At 40.3% G+C, this 15303-nt stretch overlaps 1 protein-coding gene across 1 annotated transcript in view; it reads left to right on the top strand.

Annotated features, from left to right (window-relative positions):
• Positions 1-15303, top strand: part of ARFGEF2 (ADP ribosylation factor guanine nucleotide exchange factor 2) — a 2483667-nt gene that overhangs the window by 503393 nt on the left and 1964971 nt on the right. Inside the window, exon 8 of the mRNA XM_044089932.1 lies at positions 7845-7999. Coding sequence (XP_043945867.1) covers positions 7845-7999 — 155 coding nt within the window. The remainder of the gene's footprint in view (positions 1-7844; positions 8000-15303) is intronic.

Raw genomic sequence — 15303 nt, 5'->3', positions numbered from 1 at the left:
GCTGCCACCAGGCATCAGCTAATACGAGCCAGGGACACCACTCTTACTCTTTGCAATCATCTGGGGATTACAATAAATTCAGAAAAACTCTGCCTTGTCGCCATCGCAACATATCGTTTTTATAGGAACAGAACTGGACACCACCACCACCACTTTGAGACTTCCAGCAGAAAGAGTTTTACTACTTTGTCAGCAGATCCACAACATCATATCCAAAGACAAGGCTCCAGCATCAGAAGTGCTAAAATTGTTAGGTATGATGGCAACTGCAATATTAGCTATACCGTTGGGTCGCATGCACATGCGGATTCTGCAATGGCTGTTATTCACGCAGTGGTCTTACCAAGAGCTCCCAATGTCTCATCTCATAATGATCACAAGCACATGCAAAAAGGATCTTCAGCGATGGTTGACCTCTCCATGTAACGATAGGTCGTCCTTTTATCCTACCCTCATCAGTGGCCACAGTGACCACGGACGCTTCCCTGATAGGGTGGGTGGGGGGGGCATTTTCAGGGAAGAACAGCCCAAGGCACATGGACCGAACAGGAGATACATCTGCATATCAATGTCCTGGAGATGAGAGCGGGACTTTTAGCATTGCAGTACTTCCAGGACTCTTCCTCTGGGAACAATTGCGATTCTGACGGACAAGATGTCGGTGGTCTGGTACTTGAACAAACAACGAGGAACCAGGTTCTGTCCCCTTTGTCGTGAGGCCCTAAGAGTATGGCAGTGAGGTATATGCACCCAGTGCTTTCTGTTAGCAATGCACATCCCGGGGAAATCCAGCGCGATAGCAGACAAACTGAGCAGGGCAATTTTGTTGCCTCACAAGTGGTCCCTCAAGAAAGAGATAGCAGAAAAACGTTTCCACAGATGGGGCCAGCCTTGCTGCGACCTTTTTGCCAATCACTGGAAAACAAAATGCAGCCGCTACTTTGCCCTGATTCCCCCTCTGGGAGAAGCCGTAAGGGAAGCACTCATACACGATTGGCCTGCGGGTCTTCTCTATGCATTCCCACCAATTCCCTTGATACCCAAAGTTTTGCAGAAAGCAAAAGCTCTGGGAAGGACCATCATTCTAATAGCCCCTCTTTGGCCTCGTCAGATATGGTTCCCCTTCCTTCGAATTCATCTGTTGGAAGAGCCTTGGATTCTGGACCCAGTTCCAGAACTTCTGATGCATTCTTCGGGGGCTCTTCATCTCTCTTCAGTCCCTGAAATTGACAGCTTGGCTGCTCCAGTTCCCAACATAGCCAGGTTCCATAACTTCTCAAAAGAAATGCAGCATATATTGATATCTTCTCATAAGTCCTCTATTAGGAAGCTATACCTTAGCAAATGGATAAGATTTTCTATACGGGCTTCTCAAAATGACATTGATCCTTACTTAGTCCCTATTTCCTCCATATTAGTGTTTGACTATGCTTTTCAATAAAGTAGCTACAGCAGCAACAATTCCGGTACAACTTGCCGCTATCTCTAATTTTCACCTTGGCTTTGAAGGATTAAACGTAATGTCTCATAAACTATCCAAAGCTTTTCTCAAAGGGACCTTTCATCTCAGACCACCTGTGAAATCCCCTTATAGGTTCATAGGTTTATACTAGGCTATCTGCCCTAAGGCATTTATAAGCCTAGCCCAAAGTTTTGTGGCTTACGCCACCCCTTATATGAAAAAATACTGTGCCCATTAGTTTGTTGTGCCTCTGTCCAGCAGTGATACAGAGATGATTCCCGGGGTCAACCTACAATCTCCCATCCACAGGTCAAGATTTCTCTTGAACAGAGCCAGCGAGGTGCTCTGCCTCACATGGACTGGGATTTTATTCCACAGCATAGGGAGTCTCTGAGTGATAAATCTATCCCTCCAGCACGTCCTATTTATATCCGTGCTAAGGTTTAATTCACTTGCTCTAGTGGTTTTGTTGGATTTGGATTTTTTGAGGTGGAGCATGTCCATTAATTCTGGGTTGGACACGGCCTTGTATGTCCGGAACGTCACCTCTGAGCAGACGGTATGCGACTGAATAGAGCTGGAGTTTCTTCAATCTGGCAGCATATGACCGATTTTGGAGTCCCTTTATCCTTTTGGTGAGGAACTTTTGGGGTCTCTCCAATTGCTGCAGATGTCGGGTGAGATGCATCCCGAATGGGGCATTGTACTCGATCATTGGTCTGATAAGTGAAGAGTACAATGGAACAATGACCTCACTAGATCTGGATGTGAATCCCTTCATGATCAGGTGGGCAATGTAGAAGGTCTTTCTAACCACTTTAGCAACGTGAGTGTCAAAAGAAAGGCCACTGTCAACCTGGGTCCCCAGGTCCCTGATAACCTCTTCTGTGCTTAGTGGATTGCCACCTATATGGTATCTTGGGGTTACCTTGTTTTTCCCGAAGGGTATGACTATACATTTTTTGGCGTTTAACTTCAGGCCATGGCTCTGGCACCAGCTATCTGTTTCCGTGAGTCCCTTCTGAAGGATATCCGTGTCCGATGCACTTTCCACTATGGCCCAGTTTGCAGTCGCCTGCAAACTTTGTCAGCCAAAGTCCTCCCATGTTGGCCTGTACTTCTGAGAAGTAGATGCCGAACAATAGGGGCCAAGGACCGAGCCCTGTGGGACACCACTTGTGACCGGCTTGGAGTCTGACATAGCGCCAGCAACTCTAACCCTGTGGGTTCTGTCCTTAAGCCAGTTTGCAACCCATCTTGTGACATATGGGTTTACATTTAAGCTGGTAAGTTTTTCTACAATACCCGAGTGGGGTATTGTGTCGAAAGCCTTTGCAAGGTCAAGGTAGGCTGTATGGACTGCCTTTCCCTCATCAATGGCCTTGGTGACTGTTTCAAGAAGTCGACCAAGTTCAAAAGGCATGATCTGCCCTTGACGGCCAAACTGGGTCGGGTCCAATGTCTGCAAGTCCCCTATATCTTTGTTTATGAGCTCCATTATGATCCTCTCCATAGCTTTGCAGACTAGACTTGTTAAGCTTATGGGGTGGTAATTACCAGGGTCCGTAGAGGCACCGCCTTTGTGGAGTGGGACCACAGTTGCCGTACGCCACTCCTTGGGCACCTATCCTGTGGTAAGGCTGAGATTAAACAGCTGCCTTATGTGCGGGTTTAATTCCTCGTTTAGCTCGTGTAGCACACAGCCGGGGACACCATCCGGTCCCATTGATGCTGTGTTTTTAGCTTTAGAGAGAGCAGCTTTCACCTGCGCTTTTGAGATGTCTGGAGGCCACACTCCGTTGGGGTAGTTATCTCTCCTTTAGGGGGGAGAGGGGGGTGAAGTTTGCACTGAACCTGTCTGCCAGTATGTTGGCAATGTCTGTGGGTTCAGTGATTTTTGTATCATTTTGGACTACTTCTGAGCATATCTGGGAGTTTCCACCCAGGTTCCTAACATAGCTGAAAAAGGCCTTATGATTGTCCTTTGAATCCGTGGCAATTTTTCTCTCAAAATTGGCCTTAGTTGATTTTATGAGTGCTCTTATTTTTTTACTAATAATGATCAGGGGTGACTTCCCTTTTATGGATTTTGTTCTATCATGTAATAGCTTTCTCCTCTTATTGTAAAGTTTGTTAATGGCTGGGGTCCACCAGACTGGACGTTTGCCCTTTGTGGAAAGAGTCTTGGTTTTATTTGGGATTGCCTGATCCATGCAGTCCTGGAGGTGTTCATAGAAGGCATTTGTAAGGGCTTCGAGAACTTGGGTTGTGGTTTCCACTGGCTCAGGGGCCTTGAAGGATACCAGACCAGTCTTGAGTAGTGTGAAGTTTGCTTTAGTGAAGTTCTTCACTATGGTGTTATTGGTTGGGGTGGGGCGGATGTGGATTTCCAGTGAGATTAGTTTATGATCAGATCTCACCAATGAGGGATATACTTCCGTGTGGAGCATTTTGTCCCCATGTTTGTGATAATGAGATCTAGTATATTTTCTCCTCTCATGGGAACAGTGACTAGCTGTTCCATGGCATTTGAATTTATGAACTCCAGGAACCGTTGGGCTAGAAAGTTAGGGCTTGAGTAATGTTCCCATTCTATATTCGGGTAGTTGAAGTCACCCAATATGATGGTGTTTGGAGATACATTTATACCCTCCAGTGTCTTCAGGAAGGCTGTGTGGGGTTCCTGAGTTTGAGAGGGTGGCCTGTAGCATGCTACAATTTGTAGAGCAGTTTTGCCTATGGTTAGTTGCACCTAGATGGTTTCCAAGCTTGTGCATTGCCACCAACCTGGAGGTGTGGGTATCCTTTATGAATATGGATACACCCTCCTTTTGTGGTGTGGTCCGGGTTTTGGGGCCGGAACGCATGATATGAGGTAAAACCTAATAGTGCCGGGGTGCTCTCAGGAGCCTTGAACCAGGTTTCAGTTACAGCACAGACATCGATGTTCTCCATACTGAGAAGGGCCTCGAGTGCGTGCATTTTGAGATTTAGACTTCTGGCATTGAGCAGCATTACCTTCAGTTTCTTTCCATTTTTGTTTTCTAGGGTGGTAGGTTTAGAATTTGAGCCTTGCCTAAAAAAGGCACTATGGGGGTGGCAAGAGCCTTAGCCAATATCCGGAATCTCAGGGGTGACGGGTGCAAGCCATCCCTTGCGAAGCAGCGTGGCTTGTCAAGCATGTCATCCCAGGCAGACAGACACTGGATCCCCTTTGAATGACACCAGACATTAAGCCAATTGTTAAAGCTGATCATCTTGTCTCTATATTGTGGCATCATTCTTGGTGAAGGAAGGATACTGCTCAGGGTCAGGGTCATACCTGCCTGGGCTACATAATCAGAGAGCTCCTCTATGTCTCTTTTCATGTAGTCCAGGGAGGTACGTCTCGGGTCGTTCACACCAGCATGGACAATGACTGTGTCATATTTGTACTTGCTGTGGAGTGACCCGAGTGCTTGTGTTATGTGGCGGATTCTAGCACCCGATAGGCAGCCTACTGTGACTCTCTCCTTGTTCAGCCTGGTGAGTGGGACGTCAGTGTGTCTGACTATGGAGTCACCTATGACAAGTATGTTTGGTGTTGTATTTGGCCTTAAGGGCTGTGACTGCTTTGCACACTGATTTTGTGGTTTATGTGTTGCTTGTGGGGTGTCTTGAGGTAGCAGTTGTTTGGGTGTCTGCTTTGGAGGCCTCTGCTGTTTAGGTAAATTTTTACTCAGAGCCTCCGAGTATGTCTTTGTGTGTTTATGTGTTTGATTCAGTGGTGTGGTAGCATTATGTGAGGCTGGTTTTGTGGTGTGTGTAGTTGCCTTCTCCTCCTGTCTGGTCTTGCCAGTCCTGAGTTGAGAGAGCTCAGCCTCCAGTTTGGCTAAATAGCTGCATCTCTCGCAAGTATTTGTGTTATGTGGGAGGAGGAAGAGAGGGTTGTCTGTGTACATGAGGCAGTTATAACATTGCCTCAAGATTCCCAGATTCACCAGTTGGACCGGAGAGGAGATTGACAACTGACCTTTGGACATGCTAGAATAATATTGGGAATTCCTTAATAATTGAAAACAATTATATTATACTCCATGGAATCTAAATTTTATGGTTTCACGCATTATTCTCCCACCTTTCGAACCAGTTTCCTCATGTGAATTGAAATATTTGTCATGGAAGACTATCTTTTTAGTCACCATCACTTCTACTCGTAGAGTGTCACAGCTTCAGGCCTTGTCCATAAAGCCTCCTTATTTGATTTTCCATGCCGACAGTGCGTCCTTGCGAGCAAATCCTTCATTCTTACCCAAAGTTTGTACTGAGACTAACCGTAACCAGATCATAGATCTACCAGTGTTCTTTCCCAAACACACCAACAACTTAGAGTATAGGCTGCACAAGTTTGATGTTCATAGACTCCTCCAATTTTACCTCGATAGAACAAAAGAGTTCAGAAAATCTTTTTGTTTCCTTTTCAGATTCCAGGAAAGGTATGCCAGTGGCAAAAACAGCACTGTCTATCTAAATGGTTATCTGATTGTATCACATTTACTTATTCAGCTGCTAATCTACCTTTACAACACAGAATTAAGGCTCATTCTTCCAGAGCAGTGTCCACATCTTCTGCCTTTTCTGCTAGGCTTCCTATAGACAACATTTGTGCGGCAGCCACTTGGTCAAGACCTCATACCTTTTATCGCTCATTACAAAGTTGACAAGGCCTCCAGGGACAGGGCCTCCTTTGGGTCTACTGTCCTGAAAAACATACTCCCGTGAGCCACCCGAGAGAGATGCTGTTTGGGACGCTACCCATCTGTAAGAATGAACGGCGAGACAGAAAAACTTCACATAAAGAAGTTAAGTACTCACCATAACGTTCCATGCGAGTTGTTCATCTCGCCATCATTCTTACTTCCCACCCTCCTACCCCCTCCAGGGTTTTTCGAGGACCAAGATACTATTTTTATCCTGGTTGCTCAGTCTTTCTATGGGTTTTCTCCTAAAGAATGATAGAATGGCACATGGTATTTATTAGACACAGCAAACAAGATCTGAGGTAACTCAAGGTGCATCATGAGATAGGACTTGGCCTCGTGCTGTCTGAAGACCTCCAGCTTTGTAGAAGGCCGACTTGGAGCAGAGGATCGGCTCCGAACCCATCTGTAAGAATGAAGGCGAGATGAACAACTCACATGGAACGTTATGGTGAGTACATAACTTCTTTATTTTGACTAGAAAAAGAGAAAAGCAGGTATTCTAGGGTAAGCATTAAGGCAACAACTGGCAGTTATTTTACAATAGTACATTCAGAGAGGTTGGGGGGGGGTGAAAGTAGCAAACTTCAGAGTGGACTAGAGTTTATTGGCTAAGAAAACTTAGTAGTAAAGAACATAACAAACACTTGTCAGATTTTAAAGATATACCAGAAAAACTAATCAATTGTTCATCATTGTAAAATTTCAAAATAGTTAGTAAAAGCAATTCCAGTATAGCTAGCACAAGTTGTTCAAGTCGTAAATGCACTTATTCAATGTGTGTGAGAAATTTAAACATTAAAATCATATGCAGCAAATAGTCTGTCTGATGATTATGCATTTTCTCTAAGTGCAGGTTCAGTTTAAACACAAATATTACTACAGAATTCAGTAAAGTCACTAGCTACTTATAAAGCTTCTGCAACAAAACAGAGCAGTCTGTGCAGTATCAGAGCCTAGAAATAGGTCGTTCAGTTACACACTAAAACAGTAAAAAAAATCCATACAATGAAGAAACTTACTGTGATTCACGCCAGGTCAGCCAAGGGGGGTAGGGAATCTTAAGCACCTAGGTTTGAAAGTGGTGCCTGTACTACTTTTAGCTAGTATAAACTGTTAAATGTATGGGTGGGGGGGGGGGGGGGCAGTGGGAGTGGTTAGAGGGAGAATCTTCAATGACTTGTGACACCACACCACAGTTTAGTTTAATGTAAGAGCCTAAAACCTGCACTCAGGACTTTAATTTTACTTTTAGCAGGAAAGACAGACCAATGGTATACAATTTTGAGGTTTTTATCAAGGTTACTTGTTCAAATGTCCGACAAATAAGTAAAACTTTCAAATAAGTAATCTATGTCTGAGTGTTAGTAAATGTTAATTTTTCTGATGTGGCTTTCTTAGCTTATCTTGATTTATAAACTATTGTTTAAAACCTAAAATCTAATAAATGCATATTTCATGTAATTATTTTGTGTTCATTAGGTTGCTGTTCTCATTTCTTTTGTAACATTTTTTTGTTTGAGCTGTGAGGATGCAACTTAATTTTGTCAAAAGTGTCAAGATGTGGCCATTGAATTAAGAGTGCAGACTTAAGTTTCACTGGAGAAGGGAATAAGTTTTAATGAAGACTTTTGCATTTCTAGAGTCAGAAAGAAAATCTGATTCAAACAGTAGTACCAGTGGCCCAGCTGAGTCATTGCATAGTAAGAATACCGCACCTTCCTCTGGTCCCACTGAGAATTCACAGCCTAATGGATTTCCTGAAGATGGGCATTCTGTATCATCAAATGATAACTTGGTATGAATTAAAATTTTATGCAGCTTTTTCACTTTTTTGCTTGTTTTCCGTTTATGCCAGACCTCTGTATTCAGCGTATCTGTACATCTTGTAATACATGGGAGCCCTTAGCTGTTAATAAATTCTACCTTGTAGTAACTGTTTAAAATCTGTAGACCCACGTTGCAGTGTCTCAAGAAGTGGAGACCAAATGGCCAAAAAAATCCATATTTGTATATACCAAGTTTGAAAATGCCATTTCTGGAAGTAATCTCTTTTCTCTGAGGTGTGGTGGTCTTGGAGTGTGTGTGTGATATGGGTCTATATCAGCATACTGAATGCTGAAAATGCCGAATGCAATTTAATCTAACTGAAATGTTTGAAATCTCAAAACAGCGAACTGACGGAACATTGATTTCTTTCCCAGGGAAAGAAATAGGTGTTCCATGCAAATAAAAACTTTTTTTTTCAATATTTTAAACACTGACAGAAGTGGGGGGCTTTGCCCCCTCCACACCCCCCAATGTGGGGGGGCTGTGCCCCCTCACTTAAATATACCAACTCCGAGACCGCACTACAGTGGAGGAAATAGCAAACTCCAGTGACAGCCCACCGATTTATTTTCCTGTGAAAGAAATCGATGTTCCATCAGTTATCTCTTCTGAGATTTCGAACATTTTGTTCAATTAAATTAAATTTGGCGTTTTCAACATTCGCAATGCTGATAAGAACCCATGTGATATATGTGTGTATGTGTGTGTGTGTGTGTGTGTGTGTGTGTGTGTGTGTATATATATATATATATATATATATATATATATATATATATATAAAAGTTTGTTGTGTGTGTTAGGGTAGCCCCTCACATCAATGGGGTGGGGGGGTTTGAGGATGCAGGAGAGCTTGCCTTCCTGCAGAAAACAAGTTTAAAGAAGAAGAGCAATGTTTGATATTAGTATTTCTGTATTTTTGGTCTTTTTTTAATGTCTCCGAACGAACTCTGCAGTGCAAGTCTCAAGATTTCACTAGGGAGCCTCTGCTTACTTTTGACTATTCCAGCTGGCTCATGTTAGCTTTCTGAATGCCCTCTCACCAAGCACAAAATGAGGCGAGCGTCTTTTTTAGCAAAGTGCTCCATACCTTGTACCCCTTAATGAGTAGCATTGTGTAGAAATGCTACTGTCTTGAATCCTTAGCTGAAAGCTAAATATTTAAAAGTAATGTAGCTCTGGCTGATGCAGGAAGCCAGTTTTCCATTTGTATAAATAGGATTTGTTGCTCTTTTAAGTCAACTGTGGAAAATAAAATGATAATATCTTGTTTACTGATATATGGAGCAATTTAATATTTTATTAGGACTTCACTGCAAGAAAGGAGGTGTTTATTCCAGCTTAGGAAATAAAATTTTGATCTATAGTAGTTGTCATAACATCAGGGATAGAAAGCTGGGAGACCTGTATTTATCTATTTATTCATTCATTTGTTTTGAGTATGTTAACTGGGATAGAGCACTGATTCCATTGGAACTATTTAAGTCTCAGTCAGGGAAGCATACCTTAAGCTGTTGTAGAACCTTAAAAAACATTTTCTCATGTGGACATGCTCAAATCGCTGTCATTCTACTCTGTATCGTACAGTTTGCTCAGAGGTGATCTGTGTCTCACCTACAAGGCAATATCTGACCCTGCCTTACTAGAGATGCTCCATATCTGTAAGTCTAACTCCTCGAGTATTACCCGCTCGAAAGTACTAAATCTTATATGAGACATCAACAAAACTTGGTAGAGAGACAGGTTTGTCTCCCAGCGGCTGCCCCGTCTCTGGAATGGACTTCCCATCCATGTCAGAGTACCTCGCTGACTCTCTTCAAGTGCACACTTGATGAGTGGATGGGGAACCACAAATTTGTCCCAGGGGTTCTACCTGTGTCCCTCATTGACAGGGGAGACATTTACTGACTGAAGTGTCTTTTTTTTTTTTTTTTTTTTTGGGGATAAACTCTTGCCTAGGCTTCTTAGGGCCCCGGGGCTATTCGCCTAGTAACTTCCTTTGATACTATTTTAGAGTACAGTTTGATCCATGCATTAAGTATTTGTAATAGTAAATTTTCTGGTTACTTTCCCTGACCATTTCTTCATATCTAGATAATCAGACTTTAAAAGCTTTTTGTAAGTAAACTTGTGTTGAACGTGTCATAATCAGTCTGTATGCATTAACAATTTGGGCCCTTCATAAGAATAAAAGTCATGTCAGCATAAGGAGTTCTTTGCAGGGCTAGGCAAGTCTCACATTACATCATTTATAATAAAGACAAGAGGCTTGTGCCTAATAATGATCTGTTTAGACTGCTGGTCCGTCACTTACCCATATTAACACATGATCCATTCTTAACAGTGTTGAAGGTGCATTATTGATACCTTTGTCAGCATTTGTAGGGCAAGTTACCAGAGCCACACATCTGAATGGGTAGAATCCTGCAGCTGTTAATCAAAAATCAGTTAGGTTCAGCTTTGGTACAGGAAATTGCATCCAGCAATTTAGAGGAATAAAATCAAATGCACTCAGAAATGAAAAATGGTCAAAATAAATGAAGCAGTGAAGGAATTTATAAAATCCGATAGGATGAATTGATAAAGCTGCAAAAATCAGAAATAAAGAAGACATTGTCTAAGCCTGAGGCTTCTGAAGAATAACCGTTTAAAAAAAAAAGTAGAAGAGCGCACAAAGAAAAGCTGAGATTACCTGATGTGTCAAACCAGAAAAAAAACACACTGCATTAATTTTATGTAAGTACAGTTCAGCAACTGGGGCAGTGTTCCACAGGAACTGGAAGGGCAGTTGGTGTGTTTGCTCCAAATCTGTCCATAGGAAAGCATCTGAGGCCTGTATTAGTAAAAATGCAATCATACCAGCAGAAAGAGTTGCATCTGGCAAAATTGTGGCCGAACAAAAATGTATTAAAAAAAAATTGGGACTGAAGAATATGTAGGGAAGGTGGTTATTCACTGTATACCAGGCAGAAGAGTCACAGGTTTATCCCATCAGTCAGAGAATGTTTAGAAGCCGGTGTGAAATGCAAGCTGCAGTATCTAGCAGTGTCTAGCCATCTCCAGAATGTTTTTTCCTGGAAGGTCGAAGACATTTCTTTTATGCAGAACACGCCAAAGAGGAAAGAGTGAGCCAACAAGCAGAAGACTGTTTTGCCTATAAAATCTTTACAATTGTTCCAAAGGAAAATGCATGAGAGAGAAAAATCACAAGAACTTCTTAGACCTGAACCAGAGACTGGTGTAGAAAGATCGAGATGATTAAGAAAACCAGCACTATTGTGACATTAATTAATAAATTTGACACTGTAAAACATAAAGCTCTTAATATGTTCTGTATAAATATTTGCTTAATACGCTTACAAAATATAGTAAGAACTTTTTATAGAGGAACCATTTGATCTCCCCTCATTGCTTCATGTCTTAGCATTAAGATTTTGTGTGTGCAAAACAAGAACTTAAAAAGTTTCAACAATTAGAAGTAAGAGCTAGCTAAGTATGATATGATATTCTAGTAACAGAGACTTCGTTTTCAGATAGGAATAGATTTATGTTACTCCCATCTTATAAAGGTTTTAATAAATAAATAACTAATAACAGTGGATCTTTTTTATGTGAATAAAAAGGCTTTATGCAACCAGTATTAATATTCACACTATATGTGAGCTAATTTCATTAAACATAGTTCAAAAAGAGATTTTAAGGTCTGTTTATTTTATAGGCCACATAATCAAGATAAGGACAAATTAAGTTGGTTTAAGAAAAGTCATGCTTCATATTTTTCTGTCAGATTTTGATTTTATTGCTGGGGATCTTACTGCAGCCAAACTAAAATGGGAAAATGTAGCAATGGGTAGCAGTGAGTTAAATAAACTGGCTTGTATTGCTATTGAGCACATTTATATTAAAGTTGTTATGGAAGCAAGCAGAGGAAAGATTCTGGATGTGTTTTTGGGTTACAGCTGTTGAAACATTTAATAGAATTTCAATTTAATCAGTTATATGGCTCTGGAGTCATTGTGGTGATAATGTGATCACTTGTTTGGAAAATGGTAGTTATCCAAGTGCATTTCATAGGACTGATTTTGATTAAAGATAAGATCTAAGAATTTGGAATTGGGAATAGTTGATGCTTGGTAAAAGCATTACTGAAAATGAAACTTTTTTACAGTTATATTAATGGTTTGGTGGATAAGTATATGTCTTTGACTTGTAACAAAAAGGATAATAGTTATTTACCATGGTAGAATACATAATTAGAAAAGGTAAAAAAATAATTTTTGGGGGAAAAGGTATAAAAGGACAAGTAATAGGAGGTGTAAAAAATATATATTTTCCAGGGAATTCTTAGGGAGGCTTATGTATTATGCTAAAGTAATTCTGAAGGAAATGTGGCAGTGTGTACTACAGATGATAAAAATAAGTTTTAAGTGTTTAAGATAAATTAGGGAATAGTCTCATGTTGGATTTCATTTTAATAGTGAATGAGGGTCCTGTTATAGACCCCAAAAAACAGGTTCAGGTGTTTCTGGAGGAATTTAAGTAATGGAAATGTTGATTAAGTGGAATTTTCTATGGGCAGGTAATGTTAATTGTCTTGTGATCACTAATGAAATGCTTGACAAAGGTGTAAAATAATTAATTTGCAGACTGCTGCAGGTACAGATAGTTTGATGGATTTTTTTGGCAAATATCTCAAATATTGTTTCATGTATAATTAAACTGTTCAGGAAACTTTATATACTGGCTATAATCAAAGTATTTTGAAAGAGGCTTTTATTGTTGCTGTTTAAGGGTGGGGATGTATCAAAAGTGGCAAATTAACCTTTTAGTTTAACCAGTGTTTTGGGGAAAATATTTTGAGAAAGTGGTGTCAGACTTTGTGTATTCAGTTGCAACTAGAATATAACAGTACATGGCTTTATATGCAGGAAGATCATGTATTACAAGCCTTTTAGGTTTTTATTTTTCTGTTTGGGAGGCTTTGGATGATGGATTGCCTGTTGATGTGCTGTAGCTAGATATGGCTAGAGCCATCGATACAGTCCAACAGAAGGATATATTGAAGTCAGTGGTAAACAAAAATATTAATTATTAGTTTGGTGGGAAATTCGCTTCATGGTAGACAGTGCAGAGTTAAGACTGGAGATATTTTTTTAATAAATTAAAAAATAATACTGGACTTGCTTAGGGTTCAGTTTTGGACCCGTATTTGTCATTTTTATGTCTGATTTTCCCACGGTCTGGTAAAATATGATTAAGTATGCTGATGATACAAAAGTATGCACTGTTGTCACATCACTATGATCATAAGACCATGTAGTCTTATTTGGATTGGTTGGCATTGTGATCGCAGTCAGGTATGAAATTTAATGTTAAAAAAAAAAAAAAAAACTACAATTATTCATTTTGGTTCAAGTAGTAACAAATATCCTTATGATGTTGATGATTCAGTCCTGCAAAAAGTAGATGACAAAAGGGGCTTGGGTTTGACTATTGGTGAGCTGCTGTCTTTTGAAAAGCATTTAAGGGATGCTATTAGAAGATGTTATGTTGAAATTAAAAGTATTTTATCGCAGTATCTAGTCAGGATCATAGAGTACTTAATTATTTGTTTAAGGTTGTTCTAAGACCACTAATAGGATTTAGGGTTTGAGTTTGTTTTACTAATTCACAAGTTGTTAGATTAGAGAGAATAAAAAAAATATTAAACAAATTAAAGCGCAGAGTTGTAAGAAGAGGTTGGAGGTATTCTTTGTTTTCCATTTCTTATAGGGTTGTGAGAGGAAATCTGATTGTTATATACAAAAGTATGCATGATTTTTATGGAGCTTGTGTAGGGATTAAAGCTTTGAGGCATTAATGTAAAACAAAAAATAGGCAGTTGAAGCTGAAAGATATATACTAAACATCTTAGGTGTTTTCATAATAGAGCTGGATTATGGCAGAATCTTTTACCATATAGCATCAGAAGTGCAGAATCCTTGGCCATATTAAGGCTCATATGGATGATTGATTTGTAAGAGTACTTGATTCAACATTTGAGAGTGGCATCCTCTTTGAAGACCCATCTTGGCTTTGAGTTTGTAGTTTATGAACGTTGACCATTAAGCACTAAATCCCATTGGATATAGGAATTGACATGGGAAAGGACTGGAATTCATTTGACTGTGTTAAACTGGTGGGTGAACTGTACAGCGTATACCCGTCTTTTTGTCTTTAGTGTTTAGAAGGACACTGAAGCGACTGAAGAAGCAACTATACACGTATTTAGTTTTGTTATTAATTGTATAAAGATTTCATGACATAAATTGCATGTTATACTGTAAAACAGATTTGTATAATGTGCATTCAGTGGTATTTTAAGGTACCAGACTTTATACTTCGACACGGTAAGAAAGACTGAACTGCAGCAGCAAGTTAAATTTAATATATTGTTGTGATCTTGGATTGCTAGTGGATGTAAACATATAAAAGACAAGGCCAGTGGTGGTTATGTCTTGGTCATTTGCAAAGTTTTTTTTTTTTAAGAAAATGCTTTCATTAGAAGACAGCAAGTCTGCAGCTGCAAGCAGTTTCTGTTGAAATGTCTGAAATGTGTGTTCTGACATTTGGAAAGACTTTCTCGTGTATCAGCAAATGATCTGAAATAGTTACTGGCTATGTGTCAGAGATGTCAGTCAAATAAAGTTTAAATCAAATACACATACTCCTATGAAATATACATGTATACCCTGTATGTGCTGTATATTTCTTCATTACTGACTGCCTTTACTCAGAGTCTGCAGGCAGGGACTGCCTTTGGTCAACTGATGCCCTAGGCAACAATGCTCCACAGCACCCCCCCACACACACACCACCCAGTGCCCCCATCCTGGTCTGCCTACACCATCCAGTTTACTGGAAAAGTGCTCCTGCTAGAGCGGCGTCATAGGCGGCTGCCTATGTCTGCAGGTAGAAGTAATTAATCATGAGGGAGCTGAACTATGTCTTCTTAGTAAAGGTACAAGCTACAATTTGGTTAACATTTAAAGGTACATTGGCAAGCAGTACATTGAAAAATAAAGTTTGAAACTGTGGGCAGTGAATACATTATGCTAGTGGTTGTCTCCCTAGCAACATTAATACTTCAATATGCATCTTATACAGCTGTGTACACTTTATTTAAAATTAGCCAGTGCACTTTTTCTTATGGCTGAAATGTAATGTTTACTGAAAGCATGCATGCTGTTTTTCCCGTCTGTGAGGGGAACATAGGTAAGAAAAGGTAACATTTAG

This window comes from Protopterus annectens, chromosome 12.part0 (genome assembly GCF_019279795.1).
Source record: "Protopterus annectens isolate FY-2018-M chromosome 12.part0, PAN1.0, whole genome shotgun sequence".
Taxonomy (NCBI): Eukaryota; Metazoa; Chordata; order Ceratodontiformes; family Protopteridae; genus Protopterus; species Protopterus annectens.
Note: the sequence above shows the minus strand (reverse complement) of the source record. Positions and strands in the feature narration are given on the sequence as shown.